Source organism: Mustela nivalis (genome assembly GCF_964662115.1).
Source record: "Mustela nivalis genome assembly, chromosome: 17".
NCBI classification, from domain to species: domain Eukaryota; kingdom Metazoa; phylum Chordata; class Mammalia; order Carnivora; family Mustelidae; genus Mustela; species Mustela nivalis.
In genome coordinates this window covers 44,041,719-44,058,724 of record NC_139036.1, presented here as the reverse complement: position 1 = coordinate 44,058,724, position 17,006 = coordinate 44,041,719, and the positions used below count along the sequence as shown (strand labels likewise).

The window sequence follows — 17,006 nt, the reverse complement described above, 5'->3', positions numbered from 1 at the left end:
TCTCTAGCAACCGGAGCCCAGGGACAGGTGACTGGCCTAGCGCCCCCAGGAGCAGAAGCTGCCCTGCTGGGGGGTGTGGGCAGGGGCACGGCGGGGGCCGAGAATGCGGGCTGCTCTGGCCTGGGGGCCTGGGCCGGGCTGCCAACAGAGAAGCCAGTGTGCCCAAACATTGCTGCTTTGTGAGCTCTGAGCTCTGTGTGGGGAAGGTTGTTTTTGTTGACCTGACATTGTTTCAGGTTGACTGAGTGGCAGCGTCTTAGCACCCTGGGACCAGCTCTTTGGAGCCATCCAGGGTCTTGGGGAGAAGGTGGCTAGGGAGCCCTAGTCTGGGGCAAGAAGGGGACGGGGCTGCCCGGAGCCTGTATGCACTGAGCAGGTCCCTGTGGGTGAGGTGTAGAACAAGAGTGAGTTCGGGGAAGACACCGAGAGAGAAGAGGGAAGGCACCTGTGTCTTTCAGGGCGAGAGCAGAGGAGCCTGGCCAGAGTGAGGAAGGACAGAGGCAGGACAGGAACTCCCAGGAGCTGGAGCAGACCTGCCGGGAGGCCGAGAGCTCGAGAACCCGAGAACCCAGCCATCACACCTTAGTCGGCGAAGGAAGACCCAGGAGAATCCCTGGGAGCCAGGAGGGCAGCAGGAGGCCTTGGGGGCTGGCCGGCTGGGGTGGGGTGGGCCAGACGCACAGCTGTCCAGATGTGTGTAAGAGATAAGTCTGTTTACTGGGCACCCAGAAGGAGCAGGGCGGGGGGTGGGAAGGGGCTCCCCGGGACGGTGGGGCGGGCAGATTAGGAGGCGGGGGCATGAGTCAGGGGTTTGGGAGCTGCCCCCGGGGTTTGGGAGCCAGGACTTGGGTGCTGTCAGAGCGGGTGTGAGCTCAGCTGGTGGCAGAGGACACCTGTAGCTGCAGGAGCTCGCCGAGGGACCCCGAGGCTCGTGAGCAGGTGAGCAGGGCTGGGGGGGGGGGTGGTCCTGCCGCACTTGTCTTGAGGGTTTCTGCAGTGCCCAGCCTGAATCCGTGCCCAGGGGACCAAGGCACCAGACCTCCAAGGGGGTGCTGGTGGGTGGGATGAGAACGGTAGGATGTGTGTTGTTACCCCTAAGGGCACGGGCCCGTTGGCACCTCCAGCTGGGGAGCGCGAGGGTGCAGTGTTGGGAGAAAGACACGGGCACGTGGCAGCAGAGGTCTGTGTGGCTGGTGTTGGAGGGGGTAAGTCGGATCCGCCTCCAGGACTCCCACCTGGAGTCCCACAGACCCAAGTCTTGCCCCCAGCCATGCATGGGGACCCACAGGGCATCCTATCCCCCTCTGTGAGGACAGTTGTTCACTGACCCTCTTTCCCATTTGGGACACTTTCAGGGACTCATCGGGGCAGACCCGGCCCTGTCCCCAGCCTAGGGGGTGTTTGAAGAGAAAGGAGGAGTCCCCCATCACCCAAGGATTTCAAAGCACTTAGGCTAATTCCATGGGAACAAAGCAACAAGATCAGAGAGAGAGGAAGATAGCAAGTCTGACCTTGGTCCCCAGTCACAGTGATAATGATGACCAACATGACCCAGAGCTCCTTCTGTGTCAGTCAGTGTTCTAAGGCCTCTACATCGACCAACTTAGTGCTACAACAGCCCCATAAGTTAGGGTTCATTCCTGTTACCCCACTTGGCAGATGAGAAAACCGAGACACAGGGAGGTTGAGTCACTTGCCCGCAGTCACACAGTAAGTCACAGGTCTGGGATCTGAACCCAGGCAGGCCGACTGGAGAGCCCATGCTTTCAACCCACTAGCACTCGACCAGCTTAGAGCTGTCTTCTCTTCTGGGAGGCAAATCAGCGCGATGGCGAGAGAGGTAGTGGGAGTCAGGGAGGCTGGCCTCTTTCGTCCTGCCTCTGACACCTACCTGCCAAGTTAAGCTCTCCGAACCTCAGCTTTCTCATCTGTAAAACGGGGCTAGTGACATTATCCATTTTGCACAGTGCCTCGAGGGTTCTAAGAGATAAGGCTCTGTGAGGTGGGGGCGGTGATCGCACAAAGGTGGTGCTCTGCCACCAGGGAGCCCTCCCCATCATCTGGTAGCCCCCCTGCCCCGCCTCTGCCAGCTGTGCTCCACCTCCAGGGCTCCAGATGCCCTGCTCACCCTTATCTGGCCTAGCCCTGGCTGGCTGGGTGGCCAGGTGTTTGATGAGCTTCCAGACTCGGGGCGTCGATCCTGTTCCAAGCTCTTATCAGTGCCGGAGCACTGGGCGGTGGGGGGCCGGGCCCAGTGGGGGCTGCAATCTGGGTCACGGGGGGCACCCTTTAAGGCCCCAGCTGAGCTCCAGGCACCTCCAGTCTCCCTTCTTCTGTCTCACTGAGGTCTCAGAACCCTGGCAGGAAGGCCCTCCCATTGTACAGATGGGATGACTGAGGCCTAGAGAGAAACTGGGGGCCATCAGAGGCTATTCAACCAGACAGTGGCGGACAGGCAGCGTTCTCTGGCTGGAGGGCCCCTCTGCCCAGTCCACCTCTCAGACAGGAAATGGAAAGTTCCAGCCCAGCCCCTTAGCACCTAAGGCTTGAGACTGCTCAGGATTTGAGGCCCCGGCAGAGCAGAGGGCAAGGTCAGAGAAGGAAGAAAGAAAATAGAAGTGGGAGAAGAGGAAAGAGCGGGGCAAAAGAGGGAGAGAGAAGGGTGCCTGACTAGGGTCTTCATGGGCAAAGGCCCATGCAGGACAGCCCTGTCCTCAGTCCTTGGGACTGTCCCCTGGTCATCACTTCCCCTACCAAGACAGGAACCCCTGCCCTTGTCAGTTCGGTGGGGCTCTGCCATGCCCTCTCCTTCTCTCTATCTCTTGGGATGGCAACACCCACCCCCTCAGCCCTCAGAAAGAAATGTCTCTGGACCATTCTGTCTGTATGTCCTCCCTGCCCTGTTCCCTCACGCAGCAGCCAGCCCCGCCTGGCTCGCGCCTCCCTCTGCCCGCTCGTGCCCACACCTGCGCCGCACTTCCCTACCTGCCAGTCCTTCAGATCCCACCAGAGCTTCTTGGCCCAGCCCCGGGGTCCCCCCCCGTCAGAGACACCCGACCCCCAACCCCAGCAGTCCGCCCTACCTTTGAACCTGCCACATGGTCCTTGGCACCCAACTCCTTCGGCTCATTTCTCGTTGGTCTGAGGCACGTATTGTCTCCCGAAGCCCTTGGCCTCTCCTGCCTTCCCAGCTGCCTCCCCAGTCCGGGTGGGGGCTTCTCGCGAGAAGGGACCGTGTCTTGTTCATCTCAGCTCCCACTGCTCAGTGCCACGTGGGCACAGGGCGAGCATGTTCGTCACCCGACCCCAATCCCTGTTGCTGGGTGAGAGTGAAGGGAGCCCCTCCACATCCAGTCCCCAGGGAACTTCTGTGCTCCCCTCGGGCTGGGCCTCACCTTCCTGGGGGTGAGCATACCTTCCTCTCTGCCAGAGGCACACTGAGCAAACCTGAGACACAGGGTCCGGTCTCCTCTTGGCTGGGTCCCAGTCATGCTGACTCCTCAGTCCCAGAGAACCAAGCCTGCAAGGGACAGCCACACTTCCCTTCACCCAGCATGTACTTACTGAGCACCTACTCTGCGGCACCCATTCTGCTAGGAGTAAGGGATTCAGTGGGGACCGAGACACGGATCTTAGCACTCAGATGGCATCCCTTCTAGCGGCATCCTTGAACAGCAGATACACAAATGACTCAAGAAACCAGAACATGACAGAGTGGGCTAGTGAATGACAGGGTGGTGGGAAGGGAATCATCTGAAGAGCTGAGATATGGGATGAGGGGCAAAGGGGCACTGAGGATGTAACAACTGTGTATGCAAAGGCCCTGGGGCAGGAAAGGGCTTGGTAAGGCCAATGAGACAGATGGGGAGGGAACAAGAGAAAGGGAGCTCACTGAGGGGGTGAAGGAGAGAAACAGTGACACTTCATTCAACACCTGTGAGCCGCTCCCAAGGATGCTACAGCCCCATGCCTAGCAGAAAGTAACTGTTTCTGCGAGAAGAGGGTACGTTGTGAAGACTCCCAGGGGAACGAATTTCCTTGAAGAAGGAACAGGTCATGATGCCCCTGGAGTTGGCTAAATCTAGGGAATGGACAGGAAAAGAAGCCAGGATGAGGACTGGTGGATGGAAGAGGGAGTTGAATTTGAAGGACAGCCCATTCTCTCAAACTGCCTTTGATTGATGCCAGCCAAGCTACCTCTTCCTGCCCCAGCTCTCCCAGCTCCTCCTGTACACCTGTCCTCACACCTACAAATTTAGCTCCTCCCCCCCAGCTTCCTGCCCCTGACCCCACTGCTGCCTCTCAACACCTGGGGTCCCCCTTGACTCTAACGTAGCCACCTCTGGGGGAGGATGCCTGCACCTCACTCAGCCTGTGCTCCCCCCTGCAGGGACCCGCAGTGCGGGTTATGCTGGGGACTTGGATCGCTGTGGATAAGTGGACAAGTAAGACAACGCCATGGGGGACTGGCAGGTAAGTCTTTCGTGGTGTCTGCGGGGCTCCAATCTGGGGCCTCTGGGACTCCCCAGACTCTTACCTTCACTGTGGCTTAAGAAGCCCTTCCCAGCCCAGCCCTGACGGCCACTTCCTATAGGAGGATCATGAAGAGGGGCTGGAGGACGTTCTAGAACAGGAGGAGTATGAAGACCCAGATGTCCCTGTGGTTCAAGTGGAGGAGCCAATCGGTGAGCCCCAACTCTCTCTCTTGCTGGGATGAACTGCTGAGACCTGAACAGAGACAGTTAAGGAACTTGCCCTGTCCCTTCTTCACACCCCCTCCCGTCTGCCACCAGCCCCAGGGCCAGTTCTCCCCACAATCCTGGCTGATTGAAGGATAAACAGAGTTTTGTTTGAAATGATCACAGGAGGGGACTGGGGGGGTTGGGGGGGCAGGACTAGTCACCCATGGCCAGGCCCTCGGTTTGGGACAGGGCAGCCAGGCCCCTCGGGGACAAGGGCATGAGCCCACACACCATCTGTGTCCATCCCATGCTGACTTCTAGGTCAGGCACCAGGCCTGTTCTGGGAACATCATTCTGTTTGGGGAGGTCTAGAGGTCCTGAGGAGTCAGGGGCCACAGGGACCCCCTGGGCAGAGAGACAACAGGAAACCTTCCTGGCCCTGCCAAGGTCTCAGTTGGGGAGCCCCAGGTGGGGACCTGTTTACTGTCAATAGGCCTTAAGTGCTGGCCATTGGTATTAAAGATAAGAGGCCCCTCTGGGAAATGAGAGCCGAGTGGGGTGTGGAGTGGGGGACAATATAAAGCAGACCCCACCCGAGGTTCCCAGAGCTCCACTCGGAGACAGGGAGAAGTGCTGGGCTGGTGGGATTGCTGAGGTAGGCGGGGAAGAAGGAAGGGAAGCTGATTCCAGAAAGTGGCAGAGAGGAAGGAGATCCTAGGAGAATCCCTAGGTGACCCTCTCTGTCACCACTGAAGATGACTCCCAGGGGTCTTCCACAAGGCTCGGATGAGGCGTGAAAGAGCCAGGCTGGGCCAAGAATGGGCACAGGGCGCCAGAGACCCTTGAGTGGGGGCGGGGGGGGGCACTGGGTCCTAGCCAGCAGCCACAGGAGGGAGTAAGGAAGGCGTGACTCTCTCAGAGGCTCACTGTGGGGAGTGCAGGAGGACCCTAAGGGTGGGATTATCGGGGGGCAACACTAACCCACCTCCGGTTTTCAGCTGACCACGCTGAGCCGACAGCCACAGACTACGAAACAACCACAGACCCAGACGCCACATCGCACGCAGGCACCCACGAGGTGAGGACACCCGGCATCACCTGATCGCTGGGACACTGACCTTTCCACTAGGAGAAGGGAGGTGAAGAGGGATGGGCACAGCTTCAGCAGGGGGGAGCCCCACACACAGGCAGAAAAGGAGTGAGCACTGCAGGAAATAAAAGGGATGAGAGCACCCCTACTGGAACGGGGGTGCAGGGAGACATAGGTCCCTCTCCCACTGAGCAGGGAGCTCCCTGGGCAGAGATAAAGGGACTGCCAAAGGTCTGTGCTCCTGGGCTGGGCCGGCAGGTGCTCCTTGGGGAAGCACAGAATTGCATACGTGCCCCTGTGCCCAGGCCTGCTGGACCCCTGCTGGATATCAGACTGTCTAGCTGGTTAGGAAACTGCATCTGCCCTCAGCCAGGGGGAGTGACCCTGGGAGTGACCAGCTGGCCCCAAGGAAACCCAAGGGCATGCTGAGCCCACTCAACAGTCTTGGAGACAGGAGACCCACCCGATGACCCCAAAGGCTTCCTTTTTTGTTTTCCTCCCAAGGGTCTGCTCTAGCACCCTTTTGGTCCAGAGGTTCTCCAAATGCCTCTGCAATGGGGTAAGGGCTTGATCAGGGAGTTGGGGAATAGGGCCGAAGTGGAGGGCTATACCCCCCACCCCCACCCCGCCACCACACACACACACACACACACACACACACACACACACATGCTTCTTATCTCACTCAACGCATCCAGGCTGCTGCTCCTACCCATCCATTCTGAGCTCAGGGTCTGCCCTGAGTGCTTCAGGACTCTGGGCGTCCTCCAAACACCTCTCAGAGCCTGCTGAGCGCCCACCATGCCCTAGACTGCCAGTCTCCCCAGGGTGCTGTCCCGGGCCCCGGGCACTGATTCAGGTTTGTGGGGCCGCAGGCGTACGTGGAGCTTCAGGAACTGGTGATGGATGAGAAGAACCAGGAGTTGCGGTGGATGGAGGCGGCACACTGGGTGCGGCTGGAGGAGAACCTCGGGGAGGACGGGGTCTGGGGCCGCCCGCACCTGTCCTACCTCACTTTCTGGAGCCTCCTGGAGCTGCAGAAAGCCTTTGCCAAGGGTGAGCCCCGCCGGGCCCCTCCCCGAGACCTGCATGTGTGTGCGGCGTGGTGGCGGGCCGGAGGGCCACCGTCCCGCCATCCGGCTCACCCCTCCATCCCTTGTAGGTACCGTCCTCCTGGATCTGCCGGAGACCTCCCTGGCAGGAGTGGCCAACCAGCTGCTGGATGGGTTTATCTACGAGGAGCAGATCCGGCCTGAGGCCCGAGACCAGCTGCTCCGGGTCCTGCTGCTCCAACACAGGTGCCCCTGCCCACCAGGACGCAGACTCCGCAGCCCAAGGGCCTACCTCCCCGGCCCACCAGCCCAGAGCTCTCCCTGGCGGCCCAGGGGACCCCTCCCCCACCAGACCAGGGCCCCCATTTCTTCCATGATAGCTCCTACCTCTGACTTCTTGAGGGGCGGCCGTATCTCTGTGTTCAGATGTGGGGGCTACTGGTCCTCAGGAGGGCAGGCTCTCACGGCCCCTCCCTCCCTCCATTCTGGCCCCACCTGGTCATTCCAGATGGAGACCGGCCACTTGCATCCACAATATCCTCCCAAAGGAGGCTGACTGTCCTTTTGCCCCAGGGTCCCTCTCATCTGGTCACTGGGAAGCGTTGCTTAATTCCTCTGACCACCGGTCTCCATTTCAGTCTAGGTGTTACTAACGACCCAGCCCAAATAGCTTACTCAGCCCATGTCCCCTGTGCATCCCACAGTCACGCCGGAGACCTGGAGGCCCTGGGCGGTGTGAAGCCCGCAGTTCTGACGCGTTCTGGGGACCCCTCCGAGCCTCTGCTCCCGCAGCACCCCTCTTTAGAGACACAGCTCTTCTGCCAACAGGTGAGGCTGTGGGGAGACCCACCTGAACAGGGTTAGAAATGAGAGTGTTTAGGGGAGGAGGGGGCTGGACGATCAATGTGGCCAGAGGACTCCCCTCACCACCCTCCACCCAACAGGGACAGGAGGGCACAGAAGGGCATTCGCCATCTGGAATTCTGGAGAAGATTCCCCCAGATTCGGAGGCCACCCTGGTGCTTGTGGGTAAGCAGCTAGGGTCTGCACCCCCGATGCCCCCACACCCCCGAGACGATGCTTCCTATCCCTGCCCAGCCTCCCTCTTCCGAAGTATGGACCCAGCCGCCGCCCCTCTCAGGCCTCCCTGACCTGACCACCTCCCATCGCCCCCTCCCCGGCAGGCAGAGCGGAATTCCTGGAGCGGCCCGTGCTGGGCTTCGTGCGACTGGAGGTGGCCACGGAGCTGGAGGCTGTGCAGCTCCCGGTGCCTGTGCGCTTCCTCTTCGTGTTGCTGGGACCTGAGGCCCCCAACACTGATTATACCCAACTTGGTCGGGCTGCGGCCACCCTCATGTCTGAGAGGGTAAGGCAGGCTTGGGGAGGGCTGGGGGAGCCCGAGGGCTGGGGGGCAGCTGAGGTCACTCACTGGACGGGCCTGGGTCACTTGAGTTTTGCTAGTCGGTCTCCCCCTGCTGCTTCTAACCTGTCTAGCCAGGGGCAAGTGGTCTGGCCCAGCCCTGCCCGACCGGACCTGGTTCCACCCAGTTAGGTCTGGCCTGGCCTCAGCTTACTGTAGTTCCGGCTGGTCTGCGCTAAGCTACCCCATTTGCTTTAGTGGATTCTCTTTTCCCCACGCAAGGCCCTGTCTGGCTCCCCCAAACCTTTTTGTGGTGGGAAAGGAAGGAGGAGTGGGGGGGGCAGGACAAGAAGGAGCTGGGAGAGAGGGTTCTGGTTCCTGGAGGCCATGGATGTGGACTCTTGGGTCCTTTCATCTAGCGAGTCCCCGCAGTCCTGACCCTCTCTCCGGCCCCCAGGTCTTCCGCGTGGATGCCTACATGGCCCAGAGCAAAGCGGAGCTGGTCCGCAACCTGGAGGGCTTCCTGGACTGCAGCCTGGTGCTGCCTCCCTGCGAGGCTCCCTCTGAGCAGGCACTGCTCAGTCTGGTGCCGGTGCAGAAGGAGCTGCTGCGGAGACGCTACTCACAAAGCCCCGCCAAGCCCGAGCCCCGCTTCTACAAGGGCCTAGGTACCTGCCCTGCGACCCCCACATACCCTCAGGGTCCCCAGTGCAACCCTGCAAGCCCCTGCCTCCCCTCCTCCCATCCAATACCCTGGTGTCCCCTCTCTCTGTCCTCATGCCTCCCTGCCCCCTTGGTCACCTGTTCCCATCGGAAGATTCTCCCCACGATTCCTCTCCCCCCAACGCCTCCTGCCATGACCCCCTGTGACCATGGCCCTGTCCTTGACTACAGATTTGTATGGGGCTCCAGGGGCCCCTGGTGGGCCAGATGACCCTCTGCAGAGGACAGGCCTGCTTTTTGGGGGCCTGGTGCGTGACATCCGGCGCCGCTACCCCTACTACCTGAGTGACATCACAGACGCGTTCAGCCCCCAGGTCCTGGCTGCTGTCATCTTCATCTACTTTGCTGCCTTGTCACCTGCCATCACTTTCGGTGGCCTCCTGGGTCAGTGCCTCTGCATGATCCTCTAACCTTCACCTCTCACTCTTTGGCCTCTGTGTTGGCCCTGCCTTTTGACCCAATCAGACAATCTGGACCCTTACTACAGCCTGCCTGTGAAATGCTCTACTGGACCCTAGAAACGACCTCTTGACCTTGACCACACTGTAACTTCTACCCACAGGAGAGAAGACCCAGAACATGATGGGGGTGTCAGAGCTGCTCATCTCCACGGCGGTGCAAGGCATTCTGTTCTCCCTGCTCGGGGCTCAACCCCTGCTTGTGGTTGGCTTCTCGGGACCCCTGCTTGTATTTGAAGAAGCCTTTTTCTCGGTAGCTCTGTTCTGGCCCCACCTGGACCCTGTAGCCGCCTGGCCCCAGCCTGCCTGACCACGGGGTGCCTGGGCCCACCTGCCTGACCCAGTCCTTCCCGACCCCTTTGCAGTTCTGCACGAACAACAACCTGGAGTACATCGTGGGCCGCGTGTGGATCGGCTTCTGGCTTGTCCTGTTCGTGGTGCTCATAGTGGCCTTCGAGGGCAGTTTCCTGGTCCGCTTCATCTCCCGCTACACCCAAGAGATCTTCTCCTTCCTGATCTCCCTCATCTTCATCTATGAGACCTTCGTCAAGCTGATCAAGGTGGGGGAAGTGGCAGTGTGGACACACGTGTGTGTGTGCGTGTGCGACTCTGGGCACAAACTATGTGGCCATGTGTGTCATTGTCTACGTGTCCTTGTGGCCCGTGTGTCGCTGTGCCTTCAACGTGCCTGGCTGTGACCACAGTCAGGTTGACACCTGCTGCCTATGGGCCGGTGGTCCTGCGGTGACCCAGAGTGCCTGTGCCTGAGGTAGCTGCCCGTGTGCGCATGGGCGGCTCGGAACCACGCCCAGAGGGACAAACAGGCCAGTGTGTATGTGAGCCTGGAAGGGGGAAACTGTGTTAATGGAGGGGTTGCAGGGGTCCCAGGCGCTCTGCTGTCCCCCACGCCCCCTCTGGCGCTCACCGTCAAGAACCACGGGGTCTGAGGGTGGAGCAGCCTGTCTCCTCAGCTCTCGCACCTTCGACTGTGTTACCTGTACATCTGCATTGTCTACGGAGACAGGATGGACACTGCGTATCCGCCTCTGATTCTGTTGCTTGGTGGGGCTTTCTGTTTCCAAGTCTCTGAAGCCCTTTTTAGGAGCCTCCTTGGCACTTCTTTCCTGCCCACCAGCTTTATATCTCCGAGACCCCGCGTGCTCCCATGCACACCTACACTCATTGCCGCCATGACCTGCCCCACCCAAGCTGAGACTGGTCTTCACTCCTGAAAACCAAGCTGTAGAATCCCATTGTCCCTCTGTTACCCTGTCAGTTGAGGAAGAGAAGTGGATGGATGGATGCAGGATGGATGGATGGATAGACAGATGACGGGCAGATGGACAGATAGATGGATAGATGATGGGCAGATTGATAGATGGATGATGGATAGATGGATGAGGAAAATAGGATGCCTTGGTTTTCTGCTCCAGATCTTCCAGGACCACCCGCTGCAGAAGCATTATGACCACAATGTGACAATGGTGCCCAAACCGCAGGCTCCCCTGCCCAACACAGCCCTCCTCTCCCTTGTACTCATGGCTGGTACCTTCTTTCTCGCCATGATGCTGCGCAAGTTCAAGAACAGCTCCTACTTCCCTGGCGTGGTCAGTACCCCCCAACTTCCCCCCGGCCCCGCTCTTCCCTACGCTGCCCTGTCCCAGTCCAAAGCACTCCTCCAAGTTCCTCAATGCCATTAACTCTCCTTCTTACCCTAGATTTCCATTCCCTATTCCAAGCCTTCCTGGCCCCCTGGCCCCCACCTCATTTAGGCTTTCACTCTTCAGGCAAGCCCATCTCCCTTTCTTAGCCTGTGGAGGCTGGAAACCCAGCGGGGAGCAAGGGACAGTTCTTAGAGAGGGGTAGAGAAGCTGTGGGGCCAGCGGTGGGGCTGAGCCAGGGAAAGAAGAAAGAAGGCCGGTACATTGAGGTGCAGGACAGGGCGTTAGAGGTCGATGGATCCCCCGGGAAGAGCAAGGACCCTGCATGAAGAAGGGGCAGGAGTAGGGGCAAGAGGGAGGCAGGAGGTGGGGAAACAACTGAGCACTGACTGGATTTTTCCACCTTCCCTCAGCTGCGACGGATCATTGGGGACTTCGGAGTTCCCATCTCCATTCTGATCATGGTCATTGTGGATTTCTTCATTGAGGACACTTACACTCAGGTGACACTCTCTTCCTATTGTCAGCTTCTTCTCCCAGTATGCCCCCTCCCAAGAACAACTTTCCCAAACCTGAAGCCAGCTAGAACAGCCTCGACTCATCCCAGCCTCCCCCAAGAGCCCCAGGTTCGTCCCACAGCCCTATAGGACCCCTCTGATTGAAGCAAAGGTTGGGGTCAGATTGCCTTTTTACTCCTTAACCCAGGACAATAGGATAGAATCTGTTCTGCAGCCAGGCCGATCTGAGTATGTATCTCAGGTCTGCCACCAAAGAGCTGTGTGATGCAAGGCAAACCACACAACCTCTCTGATCCTGTTTCCTCATCTGTAAAGTGGGGAATGAGAAGATGTATATAAAGACCTTAGAGCAGTGACTGGGTACAAAGCAAGTACCCAGTATAAGTTCCCAGGATGCTGGCTCTCCTTGCCTCCTTTCTCCTACTCCCCTGCCTGGTGTTCTCACCAGCATCCCCCTCCCACAGAAACTCAGCGTGCCTGAAGGCCTCTCCGTATCCAACCCCTCAGCCCGGGGCTGGGTCATCCACCCATTGGGCTTGTATGCGAATTTCCCCATCTGGATGATGTTCGCCTCCGCCCTGCCGGCCCTGCTGGTCTTCATCCTCATCTTCCTTGAGTCCCAGATCACCACGTAAGAGCCAGGGGCAGGGCTGGGCCTGGGGGGGGGGGGTGTCTGAGGCAGGGAAAGGGACAGGCTCCAGGCAGGTGTGACAGCAAGGACTGCGAGCTAGTCTTAGTCAATCCCAGCGCCCCCCCACCCCCACCCCCGATGAAGAGGAGTGATGGATGGACAGGGACAGGGGCAGGTTCTGTGGGACCTGACGTGGTATCATTTGGGGAGACCTTTTTAAGAAAAAGAAAACAAAATGAGAACTACAAAAGGAAGTGACACACTTCAGAATGGACCTTTACCAGATCGGCCTCATCAGCTTCAATGTAAATCTGCCTGTGGACGTTCTAGGGGTTGCCTTGAGATCCTTCCACTCTTAGAGTCTGGATTATCAAGATGGGGTGGGAGGGAGGGGAGCAAGGAACTCCAAGGGAGAGGAGCACAACAGGATAAACTAAGGCACAGAGGGACCCAAGCATGGAGAAGGAGAGAAGGGGCAAAGAGGGTGGGGATGGGGTAGAATGCTGCTTACCCCTGACCTTCCACACTCCCCAGGCTGATTATCAGCAAACCAGAGCGCAAGATGATCAAGGGCTCTGGCTTCCACCTGGACCTGCTGCTGGTCATAGGCATGGGCGGTGTGGCTGCCCTCTTTGGGATGCCCTGGCTCAGTGCCACCACTGTTCGTTCTGTTACCCATGCCAACGCACTCACGGTCATGGGCAAGGCCAGCGCCCCAGGGGCTGCAGCCCAGATTCAGGAGGTCAAGGAGCAGCGGATCAGTGGGCTCCTGGTCGCTGTACTCGTGGGTGAGTAAGGGCTGGCCACACTCCCTGCCACCCTTGGCCTTGCTTCCAGCCCCCAGCCTCTGCCTCTTCGGATCCAGAGCCTTCTACAGCCCTCTCTCTAGCTTGGCTGCTCTATGACTGATGGCAAGTCAGGGCTCGGAGCATCATCTGGGGTGGGAGAGGAGAAGACAGAAGATCACTGGGGTTTATCTAAGTTCTGGAGCAGGTGAGAGTACACCTGGGGTCAGTGTGGGCAGCACCACCGTTACTGATGGAGTCGCAGGGTAGTTTCTTAAAGGAGGCGAAGTTAGTATTAGCTGGAGGAGGGTTAGGGTTTGGGTAGGTGGCAGACAATGGAGGCATTCTCTGCTGGGGTGATGGAAAAGTTGGGCTTCTCTGGCCTCTGTGAACCCCCGAGGCCAAAGGAATAGGCTTTGATGTCCTGCAGGCAGGAGTTTGACTCCCTGATCTGCCACTTGTAGCTGTGTGGCCTTAGGCAAATTGCTTCCCCTCTCTGTTTCCTCATCTGTAAAATTGGGTACTCCCTCTTAAGAGGATCCACAGAAAGGGCTTCATGTGGTCCCTATGGCTTCATTCTCCAGCCCCCAATGCTGTCAGCCCTCTGGGGCCCCCCGGGGGCTAGGAGTGCCTGGTTCTCCCCGCAGGTGTGTCCATCCTCATGGGGCCCATCCTGTCCCGCATCCCCCTGGCTGTGCTGTTTGGCATCTTCCTCTACATGGGGGTCACGTCCCTCAGCGGCATCCAGCTCTTCGACCGCGTCTTGCTCCTGTTGAAGCCGTCCAAGTACCACCCGGATGTGCCCTACGTCAAGCGGGTACAGGGCCCTCGTGGCTCCCCAGCCCACAGTGGGGTGGGGGTTGCTGGGCGCCAGGGAGGGGCAGGAAGTAACCACCGCCTCCCCCTGCAGGTGAAGACCTGGCGCATGCACCTGTTCACGGTCATCCAGATCATCTGCCTGGCAGGGCTGTGGACGGTGAAAACCTTCCCCGCCACCTCGCTGGCCTTGCCCTTCGTCCTCATCCTCACGGTGCCTCTGCGCCGCCTCCTGCTGCCACTCATCTTCAGGAAGCTGGAGCTCCAGTGTGTGCGTGGCTGCTCCCCGCCCCTACCCTGCAGGCCTGGGACGGTGGGGGAGGCTGAATAGAGGGCAGAGGCTGGAGGCCAGGACCCCAGAGCTGGGGGGGGGGGCAGGGAGTGGGTGTGCTCGACGTGAGCTGTCTTACCCTGGAGCCCTTGTCCTAGGGTCCTCCCAGTCATTTTGGACAGAGTTGCTCCTCCGATAGAATTCTCCCACAACATGACAGTCGCCATGGGGCTGCCCTTGATGAAGGCCCTCCCCTGCTGGGGCACCCCATCCCCAGGGGTCCCTCACCCCTTGGAAAAAACTCATCCAGACCAAAGCTAGGGGCTGAGAGGGTAGGACATGACTTGTCCACCGTCCAGAGAGAGCCAGTCCCTCTCCGTGCTCTAGAAGTGCCCTCCGTGCTGGGGGGAGGGCTCCTCTGCCCCAGCCGCTCCTGGAAGCTCACCCTCGGTCCTTCCTACTCTCCCCTCCAGCTGGATGCTGATGATGCCAAGCCGACCTTTGATGAAGAGGAAGGTCGGGATGAGTACAACGAGGTGACCATGCCCGTGTGAAGGGAAGACATGGGCTTCCAAGCTCCCTCCACCCTCCCACTTCCCCACACTCCCAGGAAAAGCAGAAGTTCATGGGTATCTCATGGACACTCGAATCCCTCCTGGGGTAGCTACTGGAGCCCCAGGATTGTGGGTGGGGGATGGGAGGGGTGTCTAGAAACCCTTCCATGAGGGGTAAACCAGCTTCTATGTCTAGAGATGGTCAGTAGGGTCCACACTAGGGATTTTGCTGTGAGGTCTCTCCTGCTGCCACGTTGTCATGTGGGGCTCCTAAGCTGGAGGGCTTAGATCTGAGCCAGCCTCTTCATAGCACAGACAGGGGCAGTAGCAAGGGAGGTAGAGGGGGTGGGGTTCAGGTTCCTGCATGCTGTGCGACCTTGGGCAAGTCCCTTGACTTCTCCAGCCTTTGCTTCTTCTTCTATAAAATGGGTATATTTAGAATAATACCCACATTACAGGATGGTTACTGAGGACGAAAGACAAATGTGGAAAAGGGTTCTTGTCAGCTCTGAAAGGGCCAACATGTAGTTATCATTCTTCTCTAGGCTGGCCCAAGGTCACACAGCTCCTGAGTCGTATAGCTGGGATTTGAACCAGGTCTCCCGACCCTGAGGCCAGAGCCCTATGTTGTACCTCAGTCACCTACCTTCCCATGCTTAAAGATGCCCCAGCTGACTCCCCACCTCTCCTACTCTGTTCCCAGCCTGATCCTGGGGACCCTCTTCTCTGGGGCAGAGGGAGGTGTCCCGGTGAGGGCAAGGTGGCGGTAAGGATACAGTCAGGTCTGGGACTCAGGACTCCAAAGGCTCACTCCCTCCTCCCATTCTCACACTCATTCACACATCCATTCATTCCACAAACATTTATGGAGGGCCCCGGACCCCCACAGACACAGTGGCAACTGAGACGAGACCCTGCAGTGGGGTGGGAGGGAGTGGGGGGGTGATGCACAAATCTGTTCTAGATTTGGATGGGGAGTGGGAGGAAATGGGGGGAAGGGAGGGAGGTTTGTAATTTATTGATTGTATTTTCTAAGAACTCTCCTTGTACTCTGGTTTCCCCCAAACACCCAGGCCTCTAGTTTGAGACTCAGTGTCCACAATCTTACTCCAGCTGAATCTTGGGGGGAGAACCCAGATTTGATCAACTGGGGGAAGCGCCAGTGGGCTCTGCAGAATATGGGCATAATCTATTTTTTTTTACAAAAAAAAAATATAAAAAGAGCTGGAAGTGGTGAGAAATGGTTGAAACGGAGAGTCAGGAGCTGGGGGCCACTGCTGGGAGGCTTTTGGGGGGGTGGGGGCAGCCCTGAAGGCTGACAGCCGCCTCTCACCACTTCCCTGTGCTATGCCTCAGATTCCTCATCAGGAAAATGGGGATGATAATGGTACCTACCTTGTAGGATTGTCCTAAGGATTAAATGAGACAGTAAAGTGCATATGCTTAGCATAGCCTGATCTCAGGCCTCAGAGGAAGCGCATAGACTTTAGCTGCTGGTGTGGTGACTCTCACTGGGATGGCCCCGCCCCCTCCTTCCTGCTCCTTGAACACCCCTAAGGAAAACAGAAAGAAAGTCACCCACTCGGCTAGCACCCTTCCCCTTGATGCTTGGTTATAGGTTTTGCCAATAAATGCGTCTGTGGTGGAGTGACTGTCTTGCTGGCCTTTCCCTCCCAGACTCGGGGGGCCAAGGGGTCTTCTCTTGGTTGGACCAGGTGGGCAGGGCATGCTTGGTGGGGAGCTGGTGCCAGGGTTGTAACCTTGGGTGGGGGCAGGGAGAGCCAGGCCAGAGAGGTTGGCAACGGTGCTGGAGCCGGGACAGAACTGGTGGCCGGAAGTCCTGTGGTAGAGAGGGCCAGCCGCCAGTGAGAGAGTGGGAGAGCTGAGTGAAGGCACACTGACCCTTTGGACATCCTTCTTCAGGACAAGCAAGAGCCCTGTCCTGTGGGCCCCACGTCCCTTTGGGCCAGGCAGAGCCTTGGCCTACACTCAATCACCTCACCACACTGGGCAACACCTCTGAGGGGGACTCCCAGGGAGGGAATGCGGTTTGCCTTCAGTTACACAAGAACGGTGTCTCTTGACCAGCCTTTCCACTAGCCCTCACTCACGTCCCCATGGAGGACCAGCTGCTTCCAGCCATTCTAGGGGGCTGCTGAGCCAGGAGTCACTCTCCCCTGAAGGGGAGGCTGCCAAAACAGAACCCCTCCCCACCTTTCTAAGCCTTCCAGCAAGAGGTCAGTGCCACGCTGGCCTGTCTGGCTTCCTTCCCTGCATCTATATTTACTTGCTGCCTATCCCCAGCTGACCCCTCCTGGGCTGCCCAGGGCAGCTGCCCAAGGGCCAGAGAGCCACCTCGGCCCCAAGGAGAGCAGTCCCGGCTGTCCACTCCTATGCACAGCAAC

At 58.8% G+C, this 17,006-nt stretch overlaps 1 protein-coding gene across 1 annotated transcript; it reads left to right on the top strand.

Moving 5' to 3' along the window:
- The first annotated feature begins 808 nt into the window (after positions 1–808).
- On the top strand, positions 809–16,248 carry SLC4A1 (solute carrier family 4 member 1 (Diego blood group)). Its single transcript, XM_082706808.1, has 20 exons — positions 809–939; positions 4,391–4,473; positions 4,595–4,685; positions 5,681–5,760; positions 6,648–6,828; positions 6,935–7,070; positions 7,529–7,652; positions 7,769–7,853; positions 8,009–8,190; positions 8,642–8,852; positions 9,079–9,291; positions 9,470–9,618; positions 9,731–9,925; positions 10,799–10,972; positions 11,440–11,529; positions 12,009–12,175; positions 12,710–12,963; positions 13,608–13,777; positions 13,871–14,047; positions 14,521–16,248. The coding sequence occupies exons 2-20, from the start codon at positions 4,459–4,461 to the stop codon at positions 14,599–14,601; spliced, it is 2,775 nt and encodes a 924-aa protein (XP_082562934.1). The 5' UTR covers positions 809–939; positions 4,391–4,458; the 3' UTR covers positions 14,602–16,248.
- The last annotated feature ends 758 nt before the right edge of the window (positions 16,249–17,006 follow it).